The sequence below is a fragment of the Nannobrachium achirus genome (genome assembly GCF_963921795.1).
Source record: "Nannobrachium achirus genome assembly, chromosome: 5".
NCBI classification, from domain to species: Eukaryota; Metazoa; Chordata; class Actinopteri; order Myctophiformes; family Myctophidae; genus Nannobrachium; species Nannobrachium achirus.
Window position 1 is genome coordinate 9,489,995 of NC_137814.1, and position 12,040 is coordinate 9,502,034.

Here is a 12,040-nt window from a genome sequence, read left to right on the forward strand (position 1 = left end):
CCCTGGCCAGCCGGGGCGCCTGATGGAGGGGAAAGGAACTGGTTGGAATAACGTGTTCCTTCCACGCGCTACGTCTAAAACCAGGGAAATCTCCACTGGCAGGTGAAAAGAAGCAACTTGGACTCCTCATGCATAGAAGGAAGCATGAGGTCAGTCCGTTGCCTCCCCAGGTTGGCAGAGGGAGAGCAGAGCCCAGGATTACATAGGCAATTGGCACTGGGTGAAAAAATGGGTTACAAAATTGTGGGATAAAAATTATTAGTAAAAAGAAAAAGGAATGAAAACAAATGGACACCACTGTAAGAGGAGGGCTGAAGGTGAGTAAACAGGCGTCTTTTTCTTCTTCTTGGCGATGGGTTCACAGATTGCCCTAGACTTGACCCCTGCCCGATATCAAACGTGTGTTGAGACGGACAGATGGAAACCTAGTCAGGACAAACAGTGCAGGTGTGGTTGAGACGCGTGCCGTGCAGGTGCATAGTTATCTCAACTCATCTCACCGCAACACCTGGCCTATCCACCTAAAGGGCCGTCCGGCATCCGCACACCAAGCACTACAACCAACACCAATTCTTATTGTTCTCAATATCGCTGTAACACAACGGGGGTGGCAGAATCACCACTATGACGACAACGCTGCCGCTGGTGAATGAACGGAGGGAGGACCAAAATAGCAGATCTACAAGCTCAAAACCCAACGCGTCATTGTACACAGTTTTTGGTATTTGTAGCACGGAAGATGAAGATAAAGAATAAAGAAGGGCTTTAGTGGTTAATCCGATACATTGATTCAGTAGATTATAAAATAAATTGTTTTGTTGTTTTTTCACGTTGATTGATTTGTTAAAAAAAAGTGCCTTCCTGATTAATCGGGAAAGTCAAAAGTTGCAGCACTAGGTGAAGATACGGTAGATATGCATGCAACAATACATGCAACAATCCAGTAATAAATCCAAATAAAATCTCATGACTGAAAATGTAACAATGATGTTCGGGTATTATCAAATCACAGACTGAGGCTTTTTAACCTTTGCTTTTATGACATTTCTGAGACCATTCATGTTTATGGAAGGTGCTTCTGAACATGTATTCTATTGCTCCTTGGACCACAAACACGCTTCAATCTTAACATAACTTAATAACCGAAAATAGCCGACCTACAAGCTCACAACATGTCGCTGCGTGACGTGTTGTGAGCTTGTAGATCTGCTATTGCCGGTGTGCAACATGCTTCCATAGAAGCCAGCATGTCTTCTAATGGAATCCAAGTGACTGAAATCAGTCGTGGCGACTGGGAACTTGAACTCACGTGCATGGTGGTGTGGATGCCCTTAACCCAAGGTCCACAGATAGGTTTATATTCCATGTCACTGATAATGTGCGCTTTTAATGAATCCGGGGAGATAAAGATGGCCGACCTTCGGAATGGCGTGCGTGCGTCCACTTGGTCTACAACCTGGCCAATAACATTGAGTTTCGTCCTGTGTGAGACGGCGGCGGGTACAAAAGCTCAATTCTAGTGAGCAACGAGGGGAAAATTAAGGTATTAAAAATATTTCCGTGTTCTATTTATCGCTCAACAAAAGAAAGGGGAAAAAACAACAATGGGTATGAATGGATCTAATAGCAACATTTTGTCCCATAAACACTGGGGGGGGGGTAGACAAACACTACTAAAGTCTCTGCAGATCATCATAACCTCATATTTACATCACAATCCAGAGGTGAGTCAGAGAGGAAGCAGCAGAAGAGGACGCGCAGTAATCAGTGACTCACTTTGCATATCCAGACTTCCTTTTTCACGCAAGCAAGCGGGGTCGTGGGTAGGGATGGGACGATATGAACATTTCATATCACGATTATTGTGACCAAAGAAATCACGATTCACGATATTATCGCGATAATCAAAATATCCCCAACATCCATCATCCTGGGGCAGAACATTTGCCAAAAGATAGCAGATCTACAAGCTCCACAACGTGTCGCAACGTGACGTGTTGTGAGCTTGTAGATCGTGAGCTTGTAGCTTGTAGAGCTATTTTTTTGGCAAAGCGATTTGGTAGAGAGTGAAAAAAAGACTGTATCAAGTACGTATATTATAAATACCTTTTACCAATTATAGAGGGTTTAAGTGGTACCGGGGGTGGATATGCAGCTCGGCAAATAAAAGGTCAATTGATGCCAGTGCACGACGGAGGACGATTTCATGATAAAGTTTCATCTCCACGATACGATTATCTTGAGTGTTTTTTATCGCGATAAACGAAAATATGGCGTATCGTCCCATCCCTAGTACAACCAATACGGCATGTTTTCCCTTCCTGGTGATGTTTTAGTTGTCTAGCTCAATAACTTTATACTTGTTAACATTAGGGCTGTCACAATTATTACATAATCATCTAATCGTGATTATTTGACATTATCGCAATTATTTTGTCATAATCGTCATAATCGTGAATGTTGAAAAATGTCCGAAATAGTGGAAATAGCAGATCTACAAGCTCACAACGCGTCGCATCGCGACGCGTTGTGAGCTTGTAGATCGGCTATTTCCACTATCAAAGTTATTTTTTAAGTAGTAAGTTGTCAAATATGTCAGTAATTTCTTACTCATATCTACCATGTACAACTTCAAAGCCTAAAAGCCAAACAGAAATGTAATCATCAACGACAAAAACACAATTAAATCGTTAATCGCCAATGTCAATTGGCGTCGCCAGTGACAATTAATCGTCATGTAAAATGTCATATCGTGACAGCCCTAGTTAACATTTAATCACTTGAACACCAACATCTAGTCTGGGGGGAACTTTCGACAACAATAGCCGATCTACAACTCCCAACACATTGCCAAACGCGAGGCGTTATGATCTACGTTATTGTAGTTCAGCTATTAGTAACTCATTTGTCATTTAGAGCTATTAAAAAGTCATCCTACTGTACTGTATGTAGTCTTCTGCCACAATGTCCTAACATGGGCGGCGAGTGAGTGTCCATTGCGCACGACGATTCACGGATCACGCACGCTCTGCGACATGCCGTGGTAAACTTGTGAAAACAACAGTGGTCGATATTCCCTTACGATCATGTCTGCTCGGAGCAGTCATCCAGCGTAAACAAGGAAGCAAAGCGTAGGGAGCGGTTGTTGTCCCGCCCCCTCTTTCTGGTCCCGGACATCCGTATTTCAACTGATAGTGTACAAAATAAAAGTGAGATCGGTGATCGTACTTTTAATTGTTTTATAGCGATTAAAGCGTATTACATTCTCTGATTCCTTGGGCCAGGCGGAGAGAGACAGTGGCATTCTATTCGGCTTCCTCGTGCCGTGGCACTAAAGCCCTTTGCACACAGGCGCGTTTAACCGCACGGATAAAACGGACAATATAATTTTTTGAAAAGAAAACAATGATTCTCTATGACCTCATGCACACCGGCTCCGAATTAGCCGTGCGACGAGTGGCTGCCGCCGTGCGTTTTTTTCTCGATCGAACCCAGTTCGATTCGTGCGTCTTGTCGCATGCGGTAAAAAACTCATCACTCCTTTTATGACTCCTTTTTGGATCCGCAGCGCCGATTCCGCACAGCCTTGCACACCAAATCCAATGCGTTTTATTCATGCCGCAAACGAAAAAAACGCAACTGTCCTGTGTGCAAAGGGCTTAAATGTGTTAAGTACAGTGCAACTCATGTCCATTTGACAAAGTTTTAAGTTCTAAGTAGGTAAAGCAATGAAGTGATATTGATGAATTCCAAATCTTATCAGTATTATTTGGTATTTTGTGGCACCCACTTTGAGACACCCTTCTAGTACAGTGGTCCTCAAACTTTTTTATGTCAAGTTGATTCCCCAAATTAATAGACCTCTCATGGACCCCCATCTGAAAAAAGAATTATAATAATTGTGCCAGGGAGGGACCCCATATACAACATGTGTGTCGTTGAAAGCATATCAAATATACAGTAGTCCAATTTCTTCACATTCACAAGTTGTGAGCTTGTAGATTGGCTATCTCCACATAGGCAATGTAGTATAAATATGAATGTACTCATAATTGATAAAAGATTTCTGTATTACTCTGGGTACGCCCCCCACCCCCAAAACACACAGCACTCAGTTTACACACACGCACACACACGCACGCGGACGCACACACACACACACACACACACACACACACACACACACACACACACACACACACACACACACACACACACACACACACACACACACACACACACACACACACACACACACACACACACACACACACACAAAGGACCACAATTGAAATGAGCTCTCAAGCTTTTTGTTTTGTTTTATCCTCTTTAGACCGATCTGGGTAAAAATAAATCTGATATACAGTATATCCCACTGAGAAAACTCTCCACGCCAACGGTTATCAGCGACTCACAAGCAAGAGTCACACCAGCAGAGGAGGAGGCAATAATGACAGCTAAAGGAAAACACAGACGACTTCCATAAAGCCATAACTGAGGCAGGGCCGTCTCAGCTTTCGTCAGCGAGAGAGAGAGAGAGCTGAACAGGTTCAGCCCTTTAAAAAAGGGATGCTGAAATCTAGTCTATCAACTCCTGAGGCATGGTATCAAACTATAAAGCCTGATACTGTACAGTATGTGCTTTGCTTGCCTGGCTTGCGTGCCAGGTGTGTCCGTGTCAGAAATAGCCGTTCTGCAAGCTCACAACGTGTCACGTATACGCAACGCGTTGTGAGCTTGCAGATCGGCTATTTTACCAGAGTCAAAAGAAATGGCATAACCCTTTTTTATTACATGAAAGGGGTAGATTATTATTTTTTGTATTTTGAAAAACATTTTAAAATACTTCAAATAGACATTTTAAATAGCTGGCTATTTGAACAATTTATAAATGTTTTTCAAAATTGTAAAAAAAAAAATGGCAAAAACGGATAAGGGGTAAGGCACCGGCGAAAATAGGGCCCACCACAGCCTTACATAAACCAACCCGATTCGCTGTGCAGTGTTAGATAACTTCATAGACCTTTACAAACAAAAAGAAAGAAAGAAAGAAAGAGAGAAAGAAAGAAAGAAAGAAAGAAAGAAAGAAAGAAAGAAAGAAAGGGTAACGTTTACAAAAATGTCAGAATACAAGACAGACAGTTCAACAGTTGCGGTGGCGTTTCAATGAGGGCAAACGGACTGTGTGGGAGTTTTGCATATTGCCATGGTGAAAATGTCAGACCGTTGGAGCGGGCCAGAGATACACTGCCGTGATGCACGTCCAATTTCCCCACAGGACAAACACTACAGTGGCCTTGCCATCATGCCACACCCAGTGTAAACATATCTCTGCCATAGTCACACATTACATGCAGGGGCGTCACAAGGGGTAGGAAAGTGGGACTGAGTTACTAGGGCCCAAGGTAGAGGGGGCCCTAGTAACTTTAATTTTTGAAAAGTCGTGAAAATGTGTGCAAATCTTTGAATATGTATTTTTTTAAGCGAACATTTGTAACTCAAATTTTGCTTACGGGGGGGTCCCTGGAACTAAATATTTTGAGATGGGGGTCTGTGGCCAAATTCATATCATTTTGGGGGTCCTTCACATGAAAAAGTTTGAGTATCACTGACATAGAAACATAGGTTTCTTGCACACATTTTCACAATTTTTCAAAAATAGCAGATCTACAAGCTTGCAGCGCGGCACTCGGTGCCGCGCTGTGAGCTTGTAGATCTGCTATTTTTCAATAGTTAACATGGGGGGCCCGCAGTAAATCCTTGTACCCAGGGCCCAGAATTCGGTGTGACGCCCCTGATTACATGACATCAGTACACACACACACACACACACACACACACACACTGCAAAGAGAGAGCGTCCGCAGGGCCTCAGACAAAAGCAAAAAAAAAAAGGTCAATTTGAGCCGTAGTGCCGCCGCTGCCAATACTTTAAGGATTATTATACCACAAAAATAAACTCATTTGCCACTCTCGCTTCCAGGTCATTGTTAAAAAAAGAAAAAGAAAAAAAAAGGAGGGAAAGAAAAGACCTGGTTGCATGATTCTGGGTCATGATGATGAGACATCGTTTGCTTGACCTGTGTTGGTTCAAAATGAAACCACAAAGAGGCCTCTTTTCCACTGGGGATGAACCGGTTCGGTTCTTTTTTTCCCGCCTAACCAGTTCAGAGTGTTTCCAGTGAACATGAATTGGTTCAGAACCCTAAATGTTGGTTTCGGAACTGGAACAAAAGAATATATATTTTTTTTTTCTGGGAACCAAAGTGGGACGTGTGAATATTCTACAGGTTAGAAGATGCAGATTCAGGACGTATCCTTAATTACAATGGTTCAGCTTAAAACTAGTGCAGGGGTCTTCAACGTTTTCAGGCCAAGGACCCCTTAGCTGAGAGATAGATGAAGCAGGGACGCCCTCTACATATTGCATAAATGTGTGATGGAGATTCTCATCGATTTCATAGATAGATTCATAGACTTATTTGACACTTAACCACTTAAAATCTTAAATTGTCGATACTTAGTAAACTTGACCTTTCACTCTGTACTTGGTCTGCTCTATTTTACATCTGCACCAAACCTATTTGCCAAAAATAGCCGATCTAAGCTCTCGTCGCCTCGCACTGCGAGGCGTTGAGAGCTAGTAGATCTGCCATTTTTGGCTAAAGTTCTCAGAGTATAGGGATGCGAGGGTTCAAGTTGTTCATTTAAAATAATTATCCTATCACACAGCGATTTGGCGGCCCCCCTGTAGTAACTCTGAGGACCCCCTAGGGGTCCCGGATCCCCTGTTGAAGACCCCTGAACTAGTGGAAACGTGAAAAAAAAGAAAAGCTCCACAGTTCCAAGAATCTAGAATGGAAGCGGTTCTGGAACCAAGGTTCTTTGGGTGGAAAAGGGGCCTCTAGTGTGTGGAGCTGGTTGCACTCACTATTGTGCGCAGTCGATGAGCTGGTACTCGTTGGACCTCTCGAAGCACGCCTTAACTCCTTCATCGTCCCACAGCTTCTTCGCGTGGTCGAAGAACTCCTGTTTGCAGAGAGAGAAGCGGCACGGTTAGCGAAAGAAGCTACGCACCAAACCACAAGCAGACTAGAGTAAAGTAATATTTTTTTGGTAAAAGAAACTCTGATAGTGATTGCTATTGCTATCATTGCTAGTGTTTGTTCAGTAACAGGGGTCAAGCACAACACAAGGTGACACGCTATGAGCTTGTACATCTGCTATTTTTTTAATAGCCAACCAATATGGTATATACTGTATATAGTTCAAATTTAAAATGGCACAGGTGCTTTCCCGGAGAGTAGGAAATAGAACCAATATGAATTTTATAATAAGCACAGTAATATGTGTGTGTGTGTGTGTGTGTGTGTGTGTGTGTGTGTGTGTGTGTGTGTGTGTGTGTGTGTGTGTGTGTGTGTGTGTGTGCGTGCGCGTGTGTGTGCGCGTGCGCGCGCGCACACGCGCGTGCGTGTACTGTATACCTGTATACAGTATATTGTTCATAGTGTTTTTCTGATTGTTGAGTGATCACACAGCATTTACACATGTCACTGCACACGCACATATTTTCAGAACTCCATGACAGTGCCCCCTCCACTCACGCACCTACACACACACACACACACACACACACACACACACACACACACACACACACACACGCACACGCACTTACTTTAGCTATTATTAGAGCTTAGAGAATATAATGATGATAATAATAATAAAAGGTAAGTTATGCTAAACAGTTTCATAGGTCATATTTTCAGCAGGCAATCCATATCATGGATGAATGACTATATTAAAGCTATACACTGTGGCAGTGGCTCAGGAGGTAGAGCAGGGGTCTTCAACAGGGGGTCCGGGACCCCTAGGGGGTCCTCAGAGTTACCACAGGGGGTCCTCCAAATCTTTGCGTGATAGAAGCTTTTTTTCCTTCTTTTTTATATTAATCACTTGAACCCTAGTGTCCATATTCTGAGAACTTTAGCCAAAAATAGCAGATCTACAAGCTCACAACGCCTCGCACTGCGAGGCGTTGTGAGCTTGTAGATCGGCTATTTTCGGCAAAGAGGTTTGGTGTAGAGGGGAAAGAGAGCAGACTAAGTACAGAGTGGAAGGTCAAGTTTATTAAGTATTGACGGTTCAAGTGGTTAAATATCTGAGAACACAAATTTTCATGAATCCAAAATACACTGATGATTGTGCTGTCAAACGATGAAACTAAATGGTATCTATGGGTTGTGGGGGTCCCTGCTTCATCTCTCTCTCAACTAAGGGGTCCCTGGCCTGAAAACGCTGAAGACCCCTGAGGTAGAGTCACCGTATGAGGAATTGGAAGGTTCCTGGTTCAGTCCCCGGCTCTATGACGAAAAATGTTTGTCGACTGTGTTTTTTTCACTGACGAAAACTAAATAAAAACGAAACAAAAACTAAGCTGTGGTGACTAAAACTAAGACTAAATATATTGACAAGTTCGTCAACAAAATAAAAACGAAACTAAAACATTAGGGAGGGACTAGTGGAGAAGAGAGTCATTTTATGTTTGGTTGCTCTCAGATGTTGCGTGCTGAAAATAGCCGATCTACAAGCTCACAATGTGTCGCGCTGCGACGCGTTGTGAGCTTGTAGATCTGCTATTTTCAGCACACAACCAAGTGTAAAATCCGTCGCTACGATGCCATCAAGGCCTGCCAAAATACATGTTAGTTGACTAAATCAACTGTAGATTTAGTCGCCTAAAATCTTATGATATTTAGTCGACTAAAATTAGACTAAAACTAAAACTTTTCAGGTGACTACATTATGATTAAAACTAAATGACATTTTATTCAAAAGACTATGACTATAAAACTAAATAAAATCAAAAACAACACTGTTTGTCAAACAAAGCCGATCTACAAGAACATAGCCAGGGGTTGACATTAAGGGAAATTTACGACTGGCCCTGGGAGTGAACTGTACTGTCCTGACCCTTTTGCCATTCAAAATATCATTCCCCATAAAAACAACTCATTTGATTCAATAACATGTAGGCCTACTCTTAACACCAGCTGTAGCCTGTTTAACTCAGTCGGTGCCGTATGTAAAGTGGGACCTCTGATATTGCCGTTTCGCCAACAAAGGGTTAAAGAAATAGTGTGCACGCTGGTGCACACATTCGTGCACAGATCATGCACTATGCATGTGCATGCTTTTCACAGCTTTCAAACAAAGAAATCCGCTTGGAAATCCGTTCAGGCATTCAGGAGAAAGGAGCCCTTAGGTTTTCTTCGAATGTAAACAAACATGGCTGCCATGTTTGAAAGATGGGGTTGGTATGGGGGTTAAACATGCAATTTTGCGATCATGCCTAGTACACTGTTGGAGGTCCAAAAACATTTTTTTTTTTTTTTTTCAATTCTTTTTTCCAGAAGACGTCTGGCAGGGAAGGCCATAGTTACAAAGAAGTTTTTATTATAGAAACCACGTTTTTTTTGGCAGGGTATGAGTTAACTGGTGAGGGCCCCAGCCCAGATTGACAGCTGTCTGTCTGCCCTCCCAGGATCTCCTAATTTGGGGTTAATTAGCCTAGGATCAAGGCTATCAAAGCTGTATTTTATAGATGACATAAAAAATGTAAATAAAATACATCTATGATATTCTTGATCCAAGGCTAAGGGTTTATTCTGGCATAATTGCATCATATGTATAAACTGTGTATACATTCTTGCTCCAGCTAGTCAGTTATACAGAAGATAGAAGCATAGGACAGCAATTATAGAAATATTAGACCTTAATTGTGGAATGTTCAATCATGTTCTAATCATGTATGCAACATTTAGGAAGATAATTGCTAAATTTGACATCAAAGTGCCCACTCTTCCTTAATGCCCACTCTTCTGTTACATGCTAGCTAAGCTGTCTGTCCCTCATCCATCCATCTCTGACACACCATTCTCATCTTCTCATTTGATATACATATTCTCAATAGGCTACTGTAGTGTACACGTTGATTCTAAATATCTACAACAGTTAAAAGAAACAAATTTGCCGAATGCGGTCCGCACGCGCACACACACACACACACACACACACACACACACACACACACACACACACACACACACACACACACACACACACACACACACACACACACACACACACACACACACACACACACACACACACACACACACACACACACACACACACACACACACACAGGACCGCCCCTCTCTCTCGTTCACTAGACACACAGCGACAGCAGACAGCGTCTTCTCTCCTTTCTCTCAGTATAGTAATGGGCCTTTCCCCAACTTCAAGAACACAGCTTGTCTAGTGTACTTTCTGATTCTGACACGCGGTGACATTGGACATACTGAACAGCAGGGCAACAGCGCTCCGCTCCGTTGTCAACAATCTCTAGAAGCTAACGATGTTAGTAGCCCTGAATACATGACGGTCATATAGGCCTACATGACCGTCATGTTTCCCCCTCAACCTGAGAACCAATGGGGTATTCGTGGCTCAACAGTTTGAGCTACAAACGTCAGATTTCAAAAATAAAGTGCTTACCCAAGTCTCCTTTTACTCAGAAATGACGCCGTTCAACGATATTTACATCCCGCTCCCGGATTGTTTAATAAAAAGCATTTGTATCCTGTTTTCCCTTGTATGTCCCCCTCTAGTGGACAGTGGTGTCATCTCCGGTCGCTCATTGTAGTGAACGGAGATGATGCGATGACGCAACTCTCCACTAGAGGGGGAAATTCAGGAAATACAAGGATAAAAATGCTTTTTATTAAACAATCTGGGAGCGGCATGTAATTATCGTTGAACGGCGTCATTTCTGAGTAAAAGGAGACTTGGACAAGCCATTTTTTTTTTTTTAAGATTGTTTTTGGGGCCATTTTTGGAGTACCGACGGATTTTCAAATCTTGACCACAAAGAAATTGAACATATTGGCATTTGCCACCTTAATAGCAAGACGTAGAATACTGTTGGGGTGGAAATCACCAACCCCCCCCTCAGTCGCTATGTGGCTCAAAGATATGATGAGTTTCCTAAAATTGGAAAAAATCAAATTTTCACTCAGAGGCTCAGTTGAGAAATTTTTCTCTTATTGGCAACCGTTTATTAACTATTTCGAGAACTTGGAGGCACTCCCAGCAGATCAGCCTATGCCATAGAAATGCTCATTGGTCTGTTCAGTATATGTTTGGTCAAATATAAGGAGTATACATTGTGTAGGGACAGGAGCTGTAAATGGTCCGCCAATGCAGTACCTGTCTAAAAACTTGATGAGGATATGTGTGTATCGAATAGTTCAACCCACTGACGACTTTACTGTGAATGTATGTTTTTTTTTTTTTTTTCTTTTTTTCTATTCACCTTAAATGTTCTGTGGACTGATAGGACAATGACGACAATGGGGGGGAGGGATGGGTTGGGGAGAAAAAAGAAATGTCTTGATTACACTGTAATGATGTAAATCCGTTGTTTATTTGACGCTGACATGAATAAAGATATTCTTAAAAAAAAAAAAGATTGTTTTTGGGGCTTTTTGCCTTTATTGGATAGGACAGTAGACTGACAGGAAATGGGGGAGAGACAGGGAGTGACATGCGGCAAAGGTCGCTCGGATCGGGAATCGAAACCGGCGACGCCGACAGGCATTGATGCCGAAATGGCAATGCCTATATGGTATGCGCCTGGTCCACTAGGCCACCAGGCGCCCCTTGGATAAGCCATTTATTTTTGAAATATGACATTTGTAGCTCAAACTGTTGAGCCACGAATACCCCACTGGTTCTCAGGTTGAGGGGGAAACATGACAGTCATGTACATGACCGTCATGTATTCAGGGCTAACGCTGTTAGCAGCATCGACAGCTACAGTAGCAGGCTGGCTGATCTGCCGAACGCATGGATGTGAATGAGCGTGGAGCGACTCGAGCGAGCCTTGCTCTGCTGTATGTAACTGTGACTGCAGCTGCTGTGCGCGCCACGTGTACGCTGCGCGCAGAAGGCAACTTTGCTCCGTCTTTGATCGGGA

The 12,040-nt window shown here is 42.8% G+C and overlaps 1 protein-coding gene across 2 annotated transcripts in view; it reads right to left on the minus strand.

The window, feature by feature from the left end:
• Nucleotides 1-12,040, minus strand: part of LOC308285362 (guanine nucleotide-binding protein G(olf) subunit alpha) — a gene marked incomplete at its 5' end in the record, with an annotated part of 107,121 nt that overhangs the window by 66,129 nt on the left and 28,952 nt on the right. For both annotated transcript variants that reach the window (XM_080726088.1, XM_080726089.1), the window contains one exon: nt 6,932-7,029. In XM_080726088.1, coding sequence (XP_080582214.1) covers nt 6,932-7,029 — 98 coding nt within the window. The remainder of the gene's footprint in view (nt 1-6,931; nt 7,030-12,040) is intronic.